Here is a 20,445-nt window from a genome sequence, read left to right as displayed (position 1 = left end):
ATATATTTCTGATTATCGAAACTACTAGGAGAGGAGGCTTTCCAGGTATTTCTTCCTTATTTTGCAGTCCCTACTTGTTGAATCGAAAATGAATCGTCCTCCGACCTCAATTTAGTAGCAACGATGATTTAGCATTAATTTTTACGTGTTTGAGATGATTTAATTTATGGTAATGGTTTGTGTGTGTGTGTGTGTATTTGAATAGGCAGCGGTGAGCGATGGCGGAGGACAAGAGCATTCCCGAAGGTGAGAGCAAAGAATCGAGTCCCCCGGTGGTGAAGAAGAAAGGCAAGGGAGTCCTCTCCCGCGTTTGGAATGCAATCTTTAGGATTCACGGGGACGATTTCGAGAAGAGACTTGAACACATTTCCAAGGAAGAGGCCGCTGTTCTCGCGCGAATGAAAAGAAGATCCCAGACGTGGAGGAGAATGGTTAGGCATCTCATTGGCTTCTCTGTCATTTTGGAGGTACCCACCCTCAACCTCAGCACTCTATCTCTACACTACACTAGTTGCTAACAACAATAATAAAGCCAAACAGTTTTTTTCACTCCTAATCTGCAACTTGTTGCTCTTCGTTTCTCATGCAGTGGTATTACTACTTTTTGAAATCATTTTTCAATCTGAAATGTAGCTTTATTCCATATTTTGTTTAACATGTGTATACTATCTGTCATTTGGAAAAGCTCTCGGTAGAGTCTACCAACCTTGTATCATTGGTGATTTTCCTCATATTCTGCATCCAACCATTCATATATTTTCTTGGTCAGCAGCTGAATTTCTTCATCCATATTTGGCCTGTGCATCTTCTATTTACATCTGAATAAATTTCGTTGTTCTATCAACTTCTTCCAGAACAGAAGTGCTGCCCAACTGACCTTTTTTCTAAGAAAAAAGAATGACAAGGAAAATGTGACAAGTACTTGCAATAACTTTCTACCTTTTCAAAGAACTCTTTTCTGGATGGGCCCTCATGAAGATTTTCTTGTCAATTTGCAGGTTGTCGCAGTTGCTTATGCCATCATGACAACAAGATCCATGGAGTTGAATTGGAAGATGAGGGCATTTCGAGTTTTACCAATGTTCCTTTTGCCTGTTTTTTCTTCTCTTGCTTATTCTGCAGTTGTAAGCATCACAAGGATGTGTAAGTAACTCAGTTCAGTATCTTACACAATTTTCATGTTGTTAGAGGTCTAGAGTTGTTGTTTTGTCTGTATATATATATTTTGTTTATGTTATTAATTGGTAATAGGTGTTGAAAATTTACAACAGGGTGAATCCTGATGATAGAATTTGTGAGTATGTGCTGACTATCTGCACAAGTTATGTATTAAACAAGCACAGAGAAGTTCTAACCTTGTAGATAGTAACATGAAATATCCTCATTACTTCTCTTACTGGACAGTTACCTATTAGTAATTTGCTGTTGTCATGCTTGACATGTGTGTGTTGGAAATCACTTTAATGATTGTCTATAGATATCATAACTTGTTTTTAATCTATTGTATTTGTATCCACAGTTGTTATCAAGATGTATGAGGCTTGCCTTTTTGTAGGTTTTAACTTACTTTGAGCATTGATTATATCTAGCAGAAGTTAACAACCCTAAGATTGTTAGTATGAATTGTGTTCCTAAACTAGACATGCTGATTCAACTTCAGACATAACTTGAGGAACCTAAAATTGAAAAGTATAGAATTAATCTAGTTGGCAGTTTGAAACCTGAAGACAATATGGCCTTTTGTTGAAATGCATTTTTAACTTATATAGAACAATTTAATTGGATGACCTTTTTCTAATCCTTTTTGTAGCTGGTGACTTCCTCCTTTTTTATCCTCCACTCTTGTACTTATTTTCTCTCCATCCCCACTCATCTTAGATTTTCTGGACCAATTTTCCTGCTGCAAAACAAGAACTTATTCACAATGTTGTGCAATTAGTTTGGACAATCTTAGTACGTAACTTATTTGAACTTTTTGAGCTAATAACTCACATGAGTACATTCCAATTGTGGCAAAACAACACTCATATAGAACACCTAGAAGGAAGCCTAAATCTAGTCTTAAAGAGGCCCTATTTTCCTATTAATATAAGTTTTATTTTGGGTAGCTTGTTTTTGTAAGTAGTTCAAGGTAAAACACAGAGCTGACTATTGATTTTAGCTGGTCAAAATTGGGCTGTTCCTGTCTGTTGTCTTTGCTCTATTTCCTCTGTTTGTTACACTAAAGATTTTTTTTTTTTGATTAAGTTATGTACCTAAGATTTGATCCAGAATCCTTTCAGTGTACTGCCATGTAATTGGCGTCATGAATTTCTGGGCTTCATTTATCATTGTAGCGTTGTTTACCTTAACGTTTCAAAATGCAGTCCTTGATTGTTGTATCTATATTTTGATGATCAAGGTCTTGCTCATGCTCTCTTAGATAGTTGGACAGTTCTTAATTCTTTCTCTTACCTTCTTATATTAGGCAAAGCTCTTTCTGATTCAAAAGCAAATAGCATAAGTGACATTCCGTAATTATTCTTACTACTATTCAAAACACTATTTCCATCCTTTACATATTTCCTTGCATTGTGATTGCATTTTGGTAATTTGTGTACCATGGAAAGTAAGCCTGTACAGTTTTTAAGAATAAGTGGTAACCATAATAAGCTATATTACAATGATATATTAGTTCAACATTTGTGGGTTTTCTAATTATGGGTAATCTTGTTAATTTAAGACAATTTTATTTTATAGGTGATCGCAGGGACCAGAAAACACTAGAAAGACTTCGTGCTGAAAGGCAAGCTAAAATTGATGAACTTAAGGAGAAGACAAATTATTACACTACACAACAGCTTATTCAGGTAATCACAGAAAACCAGTTATTCATTTCATCAAATCTCCATTTAAGTCCTGTGCTTGAATTCTACTCGAACTTTCTTCTGTTATTAATGCCATGAAAGGGGGGTGTGAAACTCCCTGAGATATGTTGTTGTAACAAGTATTTACCACTTTTGTATATTTTCCCTAGTAGTGTAAGACACCTCTTGCATAGCTAGAAGAAGAGTTATTTAACTAGGGAAAAGATATTAGTTAGAGCCTCATTTTATTTGAACAATAAAATAAAATAAAAAGGGAACTATTGATAGAATTGCTTGCAGAAGCACTGTGGGATAATTTTCCACATATATGCAATGCACAGAACAATGCAGGAAGGTATAAATGCTTTGATTAATCATCTTGAAAAAGTTGCTACTTAAGTAAATTATAGGCAAAAGCCTGTTATTAAGAAACTTATGTTATCAAACAGAAGGTATAACAATTAATTAAGATTTCTCCTTTTCTTTTTTTAAAGCTGAAATGAGGACAGTGGATAAAATTTCCTTTTTTAGCTTTTGTTTTGCTCTTAGAGTTTGTTTTGCTTATGAGCTAGATCCTGGAGTATTTTTTTGAATGCGTGATATCATATGCAAATCGAACTTAGCCAAAGCACTTTGATGCAGAGATATGATCCTGATCCAGCAGCAAAGGCTGCTGCTGCAACTGTCCTGGCATCTAAGTTGGGTGCAGATTCAGGTTTGAAAGTCTATGTTGGAGATGAATCTAAGCTTAATGTGCCAGGGGGGAAGAGCAATGATGTTGAGGTAGTGCCATCTAGTGGACTTCGAAAACGAAAGCAATTGCACACTAGATCCAGTAGTACAGGAAGCACTCCATTGCTTCATTCTGATGAAGAAACACCTCATTCTGCAGGGAATGAGGGTCCTCAAGCTTCTGAGCATGATCAACTGGTTGTTGTTGATCATCACTATCCACAAGGACCTTCTGTACAGGATGGGGGGTGGCTTGCACGAATTGCTGCCTTGCTCGTGGGCGAAGATCCAACACAGTCTTATGCACTCATATGTGGGAACTGTCATATGCACAATGGTTGGTGGTTTTTACTTTTGCGGTTGTGGTATCAACTCAGGAATATTGCTCATCCCCTGATTCACCACATAATTGCACACATGGACACTACAGACTTGATGTGCTATTGCACAAGAATATTAAACTTGAAATTATTTTTTGTTTTTGGGTGTTCTTCAGGACTTGCCAGGAAGGAGGATTTCCCCTACATAACTTATTACTGCCCACACTGCCATGCTCTGAATAGGCCAAAACAATCAGAAGAACATGTTTCTAGTTCTAGCTCCCCTAGTATGAACCCCTTGAAAGCAGAAGGAAGTGGTGATGCAACAAAACATTCCCGTGGCAGTGGTACAATGGGTGAGAGTGTAGTGACGAGCAACAGCTCTGAGATTGAGGAAGTAACTGAAAAAGTAGTGTCAAGGGATTCAGTTGGATAAAACACATATCTGCATGGAGCCATGAATTGTGTGAGATGTTCTATTTTGTTAAAGAGCACGAGGTGGTTCTGGTTGGCCTTTGATCTCATGTGTAGAGCATAGGAACTATTGAGCTCTGGATTTGCCCAGTGGTTTTGGTTCTCTTGGTTGGTTGTGTGACTAAAAATTGTTATCTTACAGTGAACTTGTGATTATACACATATAGAACACTTTTCCTTGATTGTAATCATGGAAAAAGTGCACCTGTACCATTTTACCTTGTGATCATTGCACTAAATCTTTTTAGGCTGTGAGCGAACATACTCGTGGAAGTTCCAAAAGATGAATGAGATTTTTCATTTTGCTTATAAACTGTCATCCCATCACTTTCAATATAGTTCATAGTCACGTTTCTTTTATTGTTATTATTATTATTGTTATTATCTTTCAAAAAGGGTTAATAGTCACTTATCATTTTCATCAACAATTGCAAATGACCTTGTGACACATGATTCGATAAAATCATCACTATACAAAAAGGTCAAGGACAGACACGGTTCATATTTGGAAAATCACAAAATCAAATTGACCTAAATTATAAGTATATTTAGTTTTATGGGAAATTAGAAATAAATTGTTGCTTTCAAAAGCAAAGGCTTGGTAATTTGTAGTAACCGATTAGCACCAATGATTAAACTAAAACCGACAAAAAAACAAAAGGGAAAAGGAGAAGAAGATAGAAGGCCGGCCGTGGCCCGTGGGATTTTTTTATTACCATTTTTAGGGTATTCCGGCGGGAAAGAAAACACTTTGTTAACACGTGTCAAGAGAAGAGCATTTACATTTTACAACTATTTATTGGAAAAATATATAAGCAGTCGTCGTAGTGGTAGTCGTAGCATTGGGAAGAAAAATTGGAAGCGAGAAGTCAAAATGGGTCTCGGCTTTAGGGTTCATGTTCAGCCACTCTTACTCTAATCTTAGAATTAGAATTAGTCTCTCCTCGAGTTCGATTCACTCCCTGTGTGACTCGGAATCAAATCCATTTCTCATTTGAGGTTCTCTCTTCTCCCATTGCATTTTTTCTTTACTTACTCTTTTCTTGTTTGGATTGATGGAGTTTTTATGAATTCGTTTTTCTTTAAACCTTAACTGCAATTCTTCGATTCGGCTTACTGCATCTTCCTTTGGCTGCAATTCAAGGACTACGATGAATGTAGATTAATCCGATTTTCTTTTCCTAGTTTCATGTTTGAGATATAAATCCACCGGAATTAACTATTTTTTTTTTCTCCCGGTTATGTTTTGATTCTTCGCTTCTGCTGGAGCTGCAGAACCGTCGTTTCGTGTGCCGTGGACGACTACATGGACCAGGTTAGTTGTCATTTTAATTTACCTCGTTATTTTGCTGCATTATCTCTGCTCCTGAGCTCGTTATGCTCTTTCTCAATCTTCCAGTACGAGAAGGTTGAGAAGATTGGTGAAGGAACCTATGGCGTTGTTTATAAGGCTCGAGACCGCACCACCAATGAAACAATCGCTTTAAAGAAGATTCGCTTGGAGCAGGAAGACGAGGGTGTACCTAGCACCGCAATCAGAGAAATTTCTCTCTTGAAAGAAATGCAGCATGGAAATATCGTTAGGTATGCTATGCACTGCACAACTCAAATATTATTCCATTCACATTGCTGTTTCAACCTCACCAGTTTAAACCATTTTGCTTCCTGCTTCTGCTACTCTTTACTTTTCTTCCTTGCTGTTCAGTCAGAGTGTCTACTTTTTTATCTACTCCTTAAATCACTAGATAGTAGATAATGATCCCTCATGCGTTCTTGTTATGCTCTATTTAGACAACAGGACCTCATGGTAGCTTTTGATGCTTATCTTGCCTGCCATAGGTTTTAAGTTTTTGTCATATGGTAGATGACAGCTCCTCTTGCTTTAATCAGAAATTTTTTCCATTTTCCTGTAAGACGAAGTGAATAAGTATTTTGAAAACGTACATTACATATTGAGTGAAAGAAGGAGAGAAACAAAAAAAATTTAAAAATGCGGCAACACCATACTTTCCTGGAAGCAGAAAGAAGCTGATGCATTGCTCTACTTTCTTTAACTAAGGAATTTGACTTAGGTTCCTTAAATGAAGCCCATGAATTGGCTTTCGTCGTTCTGAATGTTTTGAAACCATTAACATCTCTGGTCATCTTTTTCACTATGTCCTAACTTCTTCTTGTCTCTTGTATACATTGACTGTAGACTGTTTGTCAGGCAGCTTCTCTGATTGATCTTCGGATGACAGGTTGCAGGATGTAGTGCATAGTGAGAAGCGTCTATATTTGGTTTTTGAATATCTGGACTTGGATTTGAAGAAGCACATGGATTCATGCCCAGAATTTGGGAAAGATCCACGAATGATAAAAGTGAGTGAGATTTTTCTTCTGTTTGAAGGTTTAGGCCTTCTATGCATAAAAATGAGCTCTCTGTTTGGAGTTTAACAGCTTTGAAATGTCACACCCCATTGTCCAATTACTGAATATAATGGTTGCTGCAGGTTTTTGTTGTTTATAATAGATATGATTCACAAATTCATTTTGAAGTGTGAGGAGATGTAGTTCTTTTATCTGCAATCATCTCATTCAAGTGTCTGTTGGAAGCCAGAACTATGCTATCTTATACCTTTCATGTTTTGTATATAAATTTTGAACTTATAACGTAGAAATGTAATGCTTTTGGAACTGCTTGTCAAGAAATGTCTAATTGTGCAACTCTTTCCCCCCAGCCTCCCCAACCGCATTAACTATACTATTCTAGGTTAGCATCTTCGTCTGAGTGCATTAAGCCCTTGCTATTATCAACATCGGTCATTGCTTGACCTTGGTTGTCTAATGTATTTGGGTGATGATACTATTACTCACAATAGTAATGTTGTTATATGATCACCTTGCAGACATTCCTTTATCAAATTCTCCGTGGCATTGCTTATTGTCATTCTCATAGGGTTCTTCACCGAGATCTAAAACCACAAAATTTGCTGATAGATCGCAGCACCAATGCACTAAAGCTTGCTGATTTTGGGTTGGCCCGAGCATTTGGTATTCCTGTCAGAACATTTACACATGAGGTATCAAGAATCACCAAGTTTAAGGTTTTGGGGTGTTCACTTGTCTTGCTAATGCTTGGTTATTCCCGTTTAATGCTAGGTATTTATAGTTGGTTGATAACAAACTCTTAAAAGTAACATTACATCTTCCTCTCATACAAAGTGATAGCAATTAAAAGCTGGAAAAAAGAAGTTTCAATCTGCTGGAAAAGTCCTTGGCTTTGCTGCATTTCTGCAGGACGAAACATTTTGTTTCTACTTGTGACAAGAAAATTCCATCGCTTGAAAAAGGAAAAGATAGTCTGAGTAACTACAATTTGGTAGTTCTATCAAATAGTTTTCCCTTCCATTGCATTCGGGACTTCTGTTGCTCTGGAGTCTCTAATGCAGTTTTAGATTCCTTTAGAGTATCAGTGAATTGGTTTCCAGTTGGATATATCTTAAATGTTTTAGGATAACAGAGCCTGGCTAATGACTTGCATGCTTGATATTTTCAGTACGTAAGCATACCAATATTACCTTAGATTCTAAAAATAGTTGTTATCTCTAGGTGGTTACCCTATGGTACAGAGCACCAGAAATACTGCTTGGGTCCCGTCATTACTCTACACCTGTTGATGTGTGGTCAGTGGGCTGTATATTTGCTGAGATGGTGAATCAGCGGGCATTATTTCCTGGGGATTCTGAGATTGATGAACTGTTCAAGATCTTCAGGTGTTGTACTCTTTTTACCACAAAGTTGTTGCCTTCATTTTATTTTAGTTTCCATCCAAGGTTGTAAATTTGTTATCTGTGTGTGTTTCTGGTGTTCTTTTATAGTTCTTTGCAGCAGTTACCTTCAGTGCATTCATTTGGAGTCTGCTGTGAATAGTCTTGAAGGGATGATTTGATTATGTTATTTAAATGCTAACTCAAAATGATTATAGGAAATTGGTTAATTATGCATCTGCCGGGAGAGGAGTTGTCCTTAAACCGAAATGTATAGATAAGTTTATAAGTGGCTCGCCAAAACCAGACAGGGACATTGATGGTCTTATATAATTCAATTCAAAGGAGTGTCCCTAATGTGATGGTTGGATTCAGCAAGGTTAAATGTTTCTTTTTCTGTTCTTACCTGTTGTTCCCCTCTTCACATGTTGGGAAAACTTATTATCTAAAATTTTGTGTCATATTATCCACATATGACTAAATTTGGGTTGAATTTAGATAACATGAGCTAAACTGAGTCGTGCGAGTGTTAGCTTGGCTTGTACCAAAGAAGAAAAGAACTTAGCTTGGCAAACTCTTTTAATGTTTAAATAGATAACGTGTTTCTGTTTTCTCTTTTTCTTTTTTAACCCTATTTTTATAAGTCCTATAATTTTGCTCATCTGACATTTGATGCCTTCTTTCTTGATGTGCATAAGCCAATGCATTGCCTTAACCATGAGCTTTCGATTTGCATTTTGCTAGACGGCAACGTGAATCTCTACTGACTAAAGGCTAAAAGAAGAGTTATTTGGCATTCAAAGATATGAATGATGTTAGAATGGGCTTCCTTATGGCTGTTTATCTGTATTTTACACGTGCAGACACCCACACATACCTTGTACATAAACAAAATGGAGCTCTTTTAGTTCATTGATCGTCAAAGGTTGCCTTCTACATGTAGCGTATAGGAAAATATTAGTGCAAATTTGCTCTTTCTCATGTAGTTTTGTGTATATGTAAAACTTGTGCATTCCTTTTAGACTGATATATTATTTTTTATGTGAAGAATCTTGGGTACTCCAAATGAGGATATATGGCCTGGAGTGACTTCATTGCCTGATTTTAAGTCTGCTTTTCCGAAGTGGCCGCCTAAGGTAGCATTGTGTTTATGGCATCTAGTGTTTGTATGTTTTATCATCAACTTCTTAGACAGAAAATGTTGTTGGATGAATTAATTGATACACTTTGATTGAGATTGGCTACAGTTGTCCAATCTGAATCAGCTGGCATTGACCTCCTTCTGTAAGTATCTATCTGGTGTCTTCCCTTTCTTTCACCTGAGTCCTGACTATGTGACTGCAAAGTATCAAGCGGCAATATATAAGATAAAATAACTTTGCTAGTTGTTATGAGTTGTGAGCTACCAATGTAGCAATTTTTATTTGCTAAGGTCAGAGATGTAGTTGATTGATGTGCTTGCTTCAGCTTTAGAGACTTGGATTATTATTTGTTGTTGAGTATATTGGTGATAATATTACTCCAAGCTGACTGCAGCTTGAGATCATTTTGAAACTGGCTAATATTACTCAATAAATTTAAGAAAAGATGGCTTAAAGCCAAGCATTTTTGTTTTCTGTGAGCTTTAACATATGACCATTCCTGATGATGGCTAAGAATGTTTGAATACATGTATTGCATCTCTTCAATTAACTGACATACATTGGCGCTATCAGTTTCAGAAAATGCTGTGCATGGATCGAGCAAAAGAATACAGCAAGAAGTGCACTTGAGCAGAATACTCAAGGATATGGGTTTGTACCCTAATAGGGCCATTTATCCATCTTCCTGAGAAGTGTCTATATTGATGTAGCATCTTGTGGGTTTTGATTGTGAGAAATAGTGTGGTCTATTATAAGTTTGTTTGTTACTCATTGCAATTTTGGTTGCCTCTTCAATTCCGTGGACCAAAATGAGATAAAATGGAACTGCTTTTTGCAGTTGCCTTGGAATGTCTAGCAATAGCAACTATCTGACTTTTGTTTGCCTCATCCGGGATGAATCACATTGCATTGCTTTGCTTTGGGTAAAACATATCATTTTTCGTGTTGATTTGGATTTTATCTGAAACAGCCATACCTTGTTTTGATGGGCCGGAGATGAAATTGACAAATCGTACCTCAATTAAACCCGTTAACCGGAGGGAACGGAATCATTTACGGTGAATACATGTATAAAGAATCGAGAAATATTCGATGGACAAAGACAAGCAAAAGTTAGAACAATGTGAAACAAAACAAAATACGGAAGGCATAAATAAAGAGATTGGAAAGATCCAGGCTATGACATTGCAGTGCAAGACGATGTGAAAGCACAATCCAAGCAAGGAAGCTTCCAAGGAACCAGCCCCGCCCGAGCCTTGTGTCGAGCTTTTAAGGGAGCAGATGTAATCCTGCCATTCTTGTTTCTCTTCACTTTGCATCCAACACTTAACATGCTGTTAATAGATATTAATTTATATAATAAATATAAATAATTTATTAATGCACATAGAAATAGACAGATGGATGCGTAGATGACACATACTGACAATTGTGGCAAGGATTCAATCCAGGTGTAGCAGCTGCATATACAACTGAATTCACCGACCCTTTCACGTGTAAGTACTCTCTTCTTCCATTGGCCCTCTATGTTTCATCTTCTTCAGATATCTGAAATTATATAATGACTTGACCTACTGGTCCTTATTTCCTTTCTTTTTTTGAAAAAAAAATGAAGTCTAACCTTTTCCTCGTATCTAATTCATGTGTATATAAAAAAATATAAGAACAACAATATTATCAAACCTCATTAATTAATCATTTTAATCTGCCAAATGTTATGTTAGATACTTCTGGGAATTGAAGAAAGGAATATGATAATGACATGGCTAGTTAAGCAAAAGCCCTGACAATGGGCATAGCAAGTAGCCGCACCTTTATTCTTCCCTTGCAAGAGTGGCCAAAACAATTCACGGGACAAAGTTTGCATTGCCCTTTCGTTTTTCCTGCTTTACAACTAAACTTGTTTCCCTGCAATTGTACGCACGTATTAATGTGAGATAAAGTTCCCAACCTAGATGCTACGCCTGCCCCCCGCAGCTGCAAAACGGTTAAACATGTTGCTTTCTTCATAACCATAAAACTTCCCTGCATCACAGACTCCTTGACCATCCCTTGCAAGGTTTACGTATGCTTTGCACTTATAAAAAGTTGCATAAAAGCCAACCCCGTATCTCCCAAGGAGTAATTATGTCAAAACCCCACAGCAGCTAGCAAGTACTCAACCCAACAAATACAATGGAGCCCTCCACCAATTGTTCCGCATGCGATGCTGGCCATGACGATGAGACTAGTTATTTGAACGTACCCTTGCTACTCCAACCATCGTACGCTAGATCAAAGTCCTTGCTCTGCGATGAGTTGCGCCGCTTCAGAATAAGCCTCAAGTGGTGTGCACTAGATCACTCCTCACGCCTAGGCAAATTCATATCCTATCTCATGTTTGTCTTCCTCACCGTTTGGTGCCTATCATAAGCTCCCTCTCGGTTCAAGTCCCATCCTCTTCATAGCTGCTGACACCACAGCCTTCAACTTCCAGTGCAGTTTCCTGAGTCAGGCTGGCTTTCAGGCTTTTCACTTATGCTGCTTCTTCAGAAGATATGGTTTGAGGCAACTCTTGTTTCTCGACGCCCTGCAACAAGATACCACCTTGTCAGACGTGGACACGCGGGAGCTGGACAGGCGTTTCGTTACCTAGCCGCATTCTTCTACCCTCTTTTTTGTCCAAGTTGCGCATAAGATCATATTCTTCTCCACCGTGAAGATATCGCTGCCTTAGTTAGCTCCGGATTCCCATTGAACTCCATAAGTGTTGTGTGTGCTGGGTCCTGGGTTTACAGAGGGGTGTGTTCTGCTCGTCTGCGTGCTGTTTCGGTTGACTTGCGAGCTACAGATACTAAGGTTGAAGGGCTCCACAAGATGTTCGAGGGGCCCGGGTCCGGGTGTGATGCTGATGCTGGGGAAATATTTCAGGGGCATGTTAGAATCAGGAAACAGTTATCTGTTACCAGTCATAGGTATCGCTTCTTTATTATTGCGTCCTTGGTCGTCATCACCGTAAGCCAGTTCGCGGCTTTGTTAATGGTTTTGGCTTCAAAATCAGAAAAGAGTTTTTTCAATTCTGGCGATCTCCTGGTAAGTGTATATACCAATTTCCATGTAGCAGTAGGCAGTAGTAACATGCAGCGCTCCATGTATAATTTCTCTTGGCCTCTTCATATTTTTGTAAGAAACTATAATTAATAAGTAACTTGTTTCGGGTCAACTGCAATCACGATCGACAGGTATATATGTATATGTCTTGTTGGGGAAATGAATTACTGGCAATGTATATGATGAAATTGGTGGTGGTGCAGGTTTGTTCAGCCGTGCAGCTGAGTGGCTTCTTCTTGTGCTTGTTGGGTGCGGCGAGAATCACACATAGAGCCCAAGGAATGGCATCGGTAGCAACCAGATGGCATATGAGCATTATTATATGTGCAAGTAGTGGCGCAGGATAGAGCAAGCAAAGCAGCAGGGGAAACTCCATAACCCAGATACCGACGTGACCCCGCAAGCATCTAAATCTAAATGCAACAATGAAAGCGACTCCGACTCTTCATCAGATACACTCATCAGGCTTTCCACACAACATCCATCCAGCTTCCAAACCAGGCAAGCTTTAGGTCGGATTCTCATCCAGCTTCCATAGTTATATCACGCTCTGCATTAATTAATTATTTGGTAGATTAATCATATACGAGACATTAAGGACTATTATATTGGTTCTGGATGCAGTGTTATATTTGCAACATAACAACCGAGGGATCACGCTGTTCGGATATGCTCTGGATCGTGGATTGCTTCACACTCTCTTTGCATTTGAGTTCTCTTTGGTGATGTGGATTCTCAGTAAGGTTGTTGTTTTGTCTTAGAATCCCAGTGCTTACCAGTTACGACTCACTACCAACACCAAAAACCATATTATGTTTATGTCTCTGAGTGTGCCGAATTGGGGATTGACCAGCTTGCACATATGAATGGAGGATGATCGAAATATTAAATAGCTCATGTCAAAAAATAAATGCTCCATATGCAATTTCTATGTAGAAGTAGAACTAAACTAGTTTCATTGACGTTCGTCTTGACTTAATCCATACGGGCAATTTGCTACTCAATTACCATGGATAGAAACTGATAGAAAAATAAAAATCCAAACCATCACCTTCCGTTTCATTCTTATAGTTAGCAATCACAATTCTTGTCTGGGTTAATCAGCTCCAATCTTTAGAATATTGAGGTGTTGTAAGTACCTAAAGATTTGCTTCTGGGCCAGAAGCTACCTGTTCTTCAAATTTTAAACATTTCCCTACTTGTTCCAGCTCCTTCTTCATTTCCTCTTTCCATTTTATATATATTTTTTTCTATATTTCCCTGCAACATGGTAAGATTTAGTTACCCAGTCAATGAATTTTCAATACTGAAAAGTTGTTGCCCAAACCAGACTCCATGGCCCAATGGATAAGGCGCTGGTCTACGGAACCAGAGATTCTGGGTTCGATCCCCAGTGGAGTCGGTTGACGGCTATGCCTCGAGTTTTTGATCTTTTGAAATGGCCATGGCTGCCATGCAATGAGTTGGATAATGGAAGCTGGCCTGCCTCATTCAAGGCTCGCATGTTGAAATGTATCGCTATGACTCATTCAAGTTGGCAGTCAATAATAAACCACATGCTTTAAATTGCACCCTCAATAGAAAGGAAGTTTACAAATATATCTCTTTGGGGCCAATCATTCACATTCCTGGACGAGTTCTGAAAACTGATTGAGAGTGCTTAAAATGTCTCCCAGGCATGCAACAAGCTTGTCCCCTTGACGTCTTATAAAATCTGTTTGGAAGTCCTCAACATTCTTCACATCAGCAGCTGAATGGTCAGCATTCTCTGTAAAATTTTCCTCAATTACGGCATGGATCTGCTCTGCCTTGGCACAAAGTCTTGCCACCATAACCTGCTCCTCTTCTTCTACGCTAAACATATGTTTTATGTCCATGTAGCTCTTTTCACGATTTTCTCCTGCCTCGATTCTCCAAGTTCCTTCTTCTGCTTCACTTCTCTGAAGCTTTTCCTCAGCACAGCTTTCCTGTGGTTGTTCCACCACATTAATTTTCTTTGGCTTTTCGACTGCACAACGTTTTTGGGACTTTGCTTCAGCAGGGCTTCTCAAAGGAATTAACTTTCTCCTTTGCTTCCTGGGCCCTGATAAGACCAAATAATAAAAGTGCCACATGTTACTAGTTCAACGTCAAAGGTTCCAGCAAACTGTTCATATTCTCATTCCTACATTGGCACAACCCCACTTCATTGGAGAGCAATTATGGTTGGTTACAAAAAATATCATGAAGATGACAAAAGGCAGAAAAATGCCATTGAAGACCATCACTGTATCAAATGCAAACACCACAATGCTAGGCCTATGGACAATCTGACAATAGCGTGAACAATTTGATTTCCGAAAGCTGAACTATTCATATTTATCACAACCCACTACAAATTCAATAATGTACAAAGATATATTCTATTTCCTAAAGCAGTGCTGGTGACGGTTGCAGTAGTAAATAAACAGATAAAATGACCAGAACAATTGCAAAAGAGAAGCGGAGAAAACAGATCACAGTAGGAAAATGGTGTAATAGGTTTCAATGGACAAACAACAAATAATTAGTATACTAACTTTTAGTTGAAAGAAGAAAATGGAGACCCTAGTAAAGTAATACTTAAAAGTTCTATGTCAAGATTAGCCAATTAAGTTTTTTGCAGTGAGAATGACTCAGGTCAGTTAGACGAGATACCATCCATATAAATAGACTCACAGAAAATGAAAAAAAAAAAAAACCGACTTACCATAAAGGGATCCCTCCATGAAAGTCCAAAAAATTAAGGCATTCGATGAACAAGACTCACTGTCCAAGTCACACACAAAATAGTAGGTGAGAGCTCACATTATGGAAGCTTTTAATGGAAAGCCTAGTCTTCTTTGTGGTTGATGCGGTTCAATACCAAACAAAGCATTCATTGTAACACTGAAAAAAATTTAAGCAAAGCTGATAACGGGCTCCTAGTAAGTGCCACGGATGAATGAGATAGATACCAACATAATTCTCTCAATGGACTTTGCAGAACAAAAATAAGGAACTGAAGAAGCAGAAAATCCCATCAGTATAGCAATGCTGTGTGACCTTCACCAGTGTAAAAATTGAACTTTACACAATCCACAAGGAGGATTGATGGTGACTGAAGACAAAGAAGCAAGCATATCTGGTCGGCAACCACATTAGAAGTTAAATACATTCAAGAGACATAAACTAAGAGCATGTTTGTACAGAAGTAGGATAAACCTATACTAGCTCTGCAGTTATTTCAACCATATCATCCTACCTGGCTTCGGGATCACCTGTCTCGTCAGTACCTGATTTCTCCTCCTGCAATCTAACAACATCATTGATGGCTTTAAACAGATTCTTGTCAAAATTTTCTGGAAGCTCGATTCGTTTCTCCTTTGACCACCCAAAGACCAGTACGAATCAAATAGTGCTGACTGCGACTCCCAACGCTTGATCTTGGTGTAGTCCTGAAGCAACAAGTTCCACTTCCTGCGGCACTGATTTGAAGAGTGTGGCACACCCAAAGCATTGCAATTTTCCACTATAATTTTCCATTTCTGAAAGGAAGACAAAGCATTTGAACAATCGGTCTCAATAGCAGCAATCTCATTGACAAGAATGAGCAGATGCTGTGCAACCCAGTGTGCAGATGCCTGGGAACGTGTTCGTCGAATGCCTGAAGAGCGTGACGGGTTGTCATCTTTATGCTCCATTTTATGCTTGTTCTCAGCTGTTTATAAATTTTCAGCCTTTATTTATCGCACCTAGCTTAAGAAAAACGGCAGAGGATGGTTAGGAAAAGAAACAAAAATCAGAAAAAAGGAGGGGCTGTCTGTCTAAGAAACTGGTAATAAATTCATAAACAAACTGGAAATAAAAGAAAACAATGGGCATGAATTATTCAATTTGAGCTACGTGCAGAACCTAGCAGTACCAGTAGCGGCCATCTAGCTTGGTAAAGTAAGGCATGTAGGCATGTAGGCATGTAGGGTCCAGAAATTCTCTAATTGACCCACATATATACACAAACGAATGAGGAAAGAAAAAGGGTTAGTACACGGTCACCGTAATAATAAAGCTAAACTGTGACAGATTAAAAGGGAAAACCTGGAAAGCACGGCTCCTTGGCGATAGAGAGTGGGAGAAGAAGTAAGAGGTGTGAGTCTGAGACCCATTCTTCATCTGTTGAAGGATTCAGGGAGGGATATTATCATCATTTCATTTGTATTACGAAAGGGAAAGTGAAGGTCCAAACGCCAATCCCGGTTGACCAATGTTTCACGTTTGACTAAATTTGTTTTGTTTTTATTTATAATTTATTCAAGCAATAATAATAAAAAACCTCCATGGGCTTGGGGTAAGTAGGCCTTTGAATTGACCAAAACCGTGGTCTTCGGCCCACATTCAAGTTTGAGCTTTGACCGAACGTCCATTTCCCACCGGAGAAAAGTAAAAGTTGGACCCCATTGGGTGGAATTCCGGCTTCCGAGTGGCGGATGGGCAAATCACCTAATCCTGTCCCAATAGGTGTCTACATCAATGAATCCAAACCCAAAAGTAGGATTTTGGTGCCGCTTTCTTAGCTTTAGTCTTTGTTGACTTCCATCACACGTTCTGGTAGCTCTACTTCTGTTATGCTACAGTTTCTCCTTTAAAACTCGTACCCTAGCAGTTTCCACGCGGAAATAGACCTCGCGCTTGCCGGTACTACTACTTGCTACAATATGTCCAGGTTCAATGCATCTAAAAACATCAGTCCCAAGCATTTATTATCCATACCAGCATGACCATGGCATGCATGCATTGTTTCACATTTTTCAATTATACTTACATTATGTGTATGACCAAAAATATACCTAGAAAGTTATGTAAATCCACCCCAAAAAAAGGCAAAATAAAGAGATGATATGGTATATACTATGTACTATATAATATGGGACAAGAGGATCTATAAGTGGATGGCATGGCGATGGCCATATGGCAGCATATGCATACATATCTAAGACAATTGAATAATAATAATAATAATAATAATAATAATATTGGTGGCAACTGGCAAGGTATGTTGATAGTTGAGGCCCAGTTGGAGTTTCGGTTTGGTTTTGGCAGCTATAAATGTGTCCCAGTGCAATCCGCCTCCTCCTCCTCCTCCTCTTCTCCTCTCTCTTTCTTCTCTTTTGGCCTTTGCAAACCATACACAGACCCCAGAAACGCAGAGGGAAAGAAAGGGAGGAGGGAGCGCAAAGCAGGACAGTCTTAATCTCAAAGCCCAGCATTGTCTCTGTTTCTCTCCTGACGTTGCCTGCTGCCACCGTCCTCGCTTGCTATTTTCAGATCCACGCAACGCTTTCTCTCCTTCATATCCATCTATACATCTTCTTGTAAGTCCTCTCTCCTCTTTTTCGTTTCTCTCTTATGCAACAAGAATTAAGGACCCCACCATTCTTTTCTTTGCTTTTTTGTTTTTTACTTCATCATGGAATGTATTCGCGCATTCTTTCCTTGTGTTTTTATTTACCTTTTCTTTCTTTCTTAAAACAATAATAAAAAATACTACAACACTGGATATATCTGCCATTGGGAACAATAACAACAAACCTGGTTTTGATTTCACCTCTCTCTTCTAGCAATTTTCTTTCGGCCTCTTACATTTTAATTTCCCCCTGTTTTCTTTTTCTTTTTTTTTTTGAGTATATTGTTTCTGCTTTGCTGTTGCGGCCCTGCTTGCCTGTTTAAGGTTTTCTTAGTCCTGATTTGGAATTTGAGGGCAGTTTTTTGAGCGCGGGTAGATAGGTTGAGATATGACTCCTTCTCTTTTCCTGTGATTCTGACTCAACTCGGGCCTACTCTATATTTGTAACTTGGTTACATTTGTTGGGCTTGGATGAGTATGACAATGACTGCTGCGATTCAGAAAATCATGACCAACAACACTTATTCTCTTAGTCTTTGCTATCAAAATGAGCTACCCAAAGACATTGCCTTGCCACAACTTGTACAGTAACCAATCCATAAAAAAGATTTGTTGTCCTTGTTTGTCATGTTGTGACACATGTCTCATTGTATGATGAAGAATTAACGGTATCAACTTCATATTTCAGCAGTTTTGCAACTATGGTTTTCTGGGTATTTGGTTATGGTTCACTGGTGTGGAACCCTGGGTTTGAGTACGATGAGAAAGTCATAGGCTTCATCAAGGATTACAGGCGTGTTTTCGACCTTGGTAAGTATTTTATCAATATGCTACAACATTCTCTTGTTGTCAATGTTTGCCTTATATATTATTTTACTGCTTAATCATCTTTATTCCATATGACAGCATGCATTGATCACAGAGGTACACCTGAAAATCCTGCAAGGACTTGCACCTTGGAGCTCATTGAAGGAGCCGTTTGTGTAAGTAGCAGCTGGCTGCAACTCTTTCATGTCATATAATCTGCAAGTTATCAAGCTTATGCGTTTGATTGTTACCTTCTGATATACTTGCATTTGTTGCTGATTATGAGAGGCAGTCATAGAGCAAGAGATCAGGATACTGTGTTTTCTCTGTTGATTACTATTGCTTGTTATTAGTAGTCTTGTTAAGAGCTGCATGTTTTCTTTGTTTGCTAACTCTTTAATATCTGTTTCAGTGGGGTGCTGCTTTTTGTGTTCGGGGCAGTCCTGAAAAGGAAAGGGCAGCAATGGAGGTATCTCACTTTACACTTCACAGTGCTGTATTGCTATTTATATTTTATGTTATAGAAGGACAACTTTGGAGGCACTTAAAATCTAATGCTCGTTTGTTTCATTTTACTATTCTTATTTTTAGATATTCTTTGTTTGAACTAATTTGCACATTATTTGGTAACAAAATTGATGTTATCTTCAATTTGTAGTACTTGGAGCGGAGAGAATGCGAATATGATCAAAAGACCCTTGTGGACTTTTACAAGGTAAGATTGAGTTTTCTATTTCTCTAGTAGTTGGAATTGGTTATCTCTTGGTGTTTGTCTTTTTCCCTTTCTTCTATTTATATTTGATTGCTTTCAATCAGGAAGCAGATCCTCTGCAGCCTGCTCTAACTGGAGTTATTGTGTAAGTTACCCTGCTTATCAGTACATCACATCATTTTTCCAACTATAAAAGGTGGATGCAAAAATAGTCTTTTGTGTGCATAATTTTCTTAAAAATGATGTTATTGTATATGCAGTTTCACATCTACTCCAGACAAAGTTTCAAACAAGTATTACCTGGGGCCTGCTCCATTGGACGAAATGGCTAGGTATAGTAAAGGCATACTCTGATCCTTCCATTGTTACCTTTGACCCTTTGATGAAGTTTTTGCTTAGAGTTTTATTGTTAAATATGCTTGTTGCGTTTTCAGGCAAATTGCAACTGCTGTTGGACCCTGTGGAAACAATAGGGATTATCTCTTCCTGCTGGAGAAGGCCATGTTTGATATAGGTGAGTCATTTGTCCCCTTCGCACTGAAGCATGAATGTGTCATAACTGTATGAATGCACGTATTGAGAAGAATATGTTGAATGACCAAATGGAAAAAATTTGGGATTTGTGTGAACAGGGCATGAAGATGACATGGTCATAGAGCTGGCAAATGAAGTGAGGAAGGTACTTGGAACACTGGGGAAAGGAATTTCCAAGGAGAAGAAGCTAGTGGGGCCGCCTCACATGCCGCTTAAATCCCAGACCCCCATCCCATCGATGCAGTTGCGTCTGCTTCCGGAAGCTGTTGCAATGGATTCCTAGGTTTTTGCATGAAGAATCAGTCACTAGAAGGGCGAACCTTGCTAATGCTAACTCAAAAATTACTCTAGGGGAAGAGTTATCCCATTATTGTTACCTGGTTTAACCTTATTCATAGAGCGGTTTTGCGGTGAAGACACGAGAGAATGGATGTAGTAGGTTTAAACTTGTAATGTGCGTTTATTTCAGTTTCTAATCAAAGAAAATAATACTACACTTAATGTTTAGATGCGTTTCGAGCTCTTTCAAGATAACCTATTATGCATTATTCATTGAGCTCTTTCAAGATTGCCTCTCTTTACTGGATTCTTTTCAAGTTGCCAATGATGCGTACAGAGATAAATTGAAAAGAAAGATA

The 20,445-nt window shown here is 38.5% G+C and overlaps 5 protein-coding genes and 1 non-coding gene across 8 annotated transcripts; 5 read left to right on the top strand and 1 right to left on the bottom strand.

Moving 5' to 3' along the window:
* LOC110410983 (integral membrane metal-binding family protein (DUF2296)) lies at positions 1-4,685 on the top strand. Of its 2 annotated transcripts, none has more exons than XM_021420954.2 (6): positions 1-45; positions 206-467; positions 999-1,143; positions 2,740-2,849; positions 3,489-3,915; positions 4,075-4,685. In XM_021420954.2, exons 2-6 carry the CDS (start codon positions 219-221, stop codon positions 4,332-4,334), a joined length of 1,191 nt encoding a protein of 396 aa, XP_021276629.1. In that variant the 5' UTR covers positions 1-45; positions 206-218; the 3' UTR covers positions 4,335-4,685. The 2 variants fall into 2 exon arrangements, with proteins under 2 accessions (XP_021276629.1, XP_021276631.1); XM_021420956.2 differs by having other exon boundaries at positions 24-45; positions 210-467.
* A 516-nt stretch (positions 4,686-5,201) lies between these two features.
* Positions 5,202-9,497, top strand: CDC2 (cell division control 2). The gene is made up of 8 exons (XM_089782663.1): positions 5,202-5,371; positions 5,648-5,687; positions 5,772-5,956; positions 6,613-6,733; positions 7,261-7,434; positions 7,964-8,127; positions 9,170-9,257; positions 9,369-9,497. Exons 2-8 carry the CDS (start codon positions 5,679-5,681, stop codon positions 9,495-9,497), a joined length of 870 nt encoding a protein of 289 aa, XP_089638789.1. The 5' UTR covers positions 5,202-5,371; positions 5,648-5,678.
* A 532-nt stretch (positions 9,498-10,029) lies between these two features.
* LOC110410982 (Ras guanine nucleotide exchange factor K) lies at positions 10,030-13,792 on the top strand. The gene is given in 11 exon segments (XM_021420953.2): positions 10,030-10,546; positions 10,664-10,759; positions 10,988-11,658; positions 11,661-11,705; positions 11,708-11,974; positions 11,977-12,040; positions 12,042-12,100; positions 12,103-12,335; positions 12,557-12,694; positions 12,697-12,865; positions 12,978-13,792. Coding segments are annotated over 9 exon segments (1,332 nt in total). The 5' UTR covers positions 10,030-10,546; positions 10,664-10,759; positions 10,988-11,438; the 3' UTR covers positions 13,115-13,792.
* On the top strand, positions 13,683-13,755 carry TRNAR-ACG (transfer RNA arginine (anticodon ACG)). The gene has a single exon. It is a non-coding gene; the product is annotated as a tRNA-Arg (tRNA).
* A 102-nt stretch (positions 13,793-13,894) lies between the features above and the next one.
* LOC110410784 (sequence-specific DNA binding transcription factor) lies at positions 13,895-16,264 on the bottom strand. Its single transcript, XM_089782798.1, is given in 4 exon segments — positions 13,895-14,436; position 14,939; positions 15,582-15,724; positions 15,727-16,264. Coding segments are annotated over 4 exon segments (939 nt in total). The 5' UTR covers positions 16,055-16,264; the 3' UTR covers positions 13,895-13,969.
* A 1,230-nt stretch (positions 16,265-17,494) lies between these two features.
* On the top strand, positions 17,495-20,373 carry LOC110410984 (ChaC-like family protein). Of its 2 annotated transcripts, none has more exons than XM_021420958.2 (9): positions 17,495-17,722; positions 18,446-18,564; positions 18,661-18,737; positions 18,974-19,030; positions 19,220-19,276; positions 19,378-19,418; positions 19,534-19,605; positions 19,708-19,787; positions 19,906-20,373. In XM_021420958.2, the coding sequence occupies exons 2-9, from the start codon at positions 18,456-18,458 to the stop codon at positions 20,088-20,090; spliced, it is 678 nt and encodes a 225-aa protein (XP_021276633.1). In that variant the 5' UTR covers positions 17,495-17,722; positions 18,446-18,455; the 3' UTR covers positions 20,091-20,373. The 2 variants fall into 2 exon arrangements, with proteins under 2 accessions (XP_021276633.1, XP_021276632.1); XM_021420957.2 differs by having other exon boundaries at positions 18,443-18,564.
* The last annotated feature ends 72 nt before the right edge of the window (positions 20,374-20,445 follow it).

Source organism: Theobroma umbraticum, unplaced genomic scaffold, assembly GCF_002168275.2.
Source record: "Theobroma umbraticum cultivar Fairchild unplaced genomic scaffold, ASM216827v3 scaffold_56.0, whole genome shotgun sequence".
In the NCBI taxonomy this organism is placed as follows: domain Eukaryota; kingdom Viridiplantae; phylum Streptophyta; class Magnoliopsida; order Malvales; family Malvaceae; genus Theobroma; species Theobroma umbraticum.
Note: the sequence above shows the minus strand (reverse complement) of the source record. Positions and strands in the feature narration are given on the sequence as shown.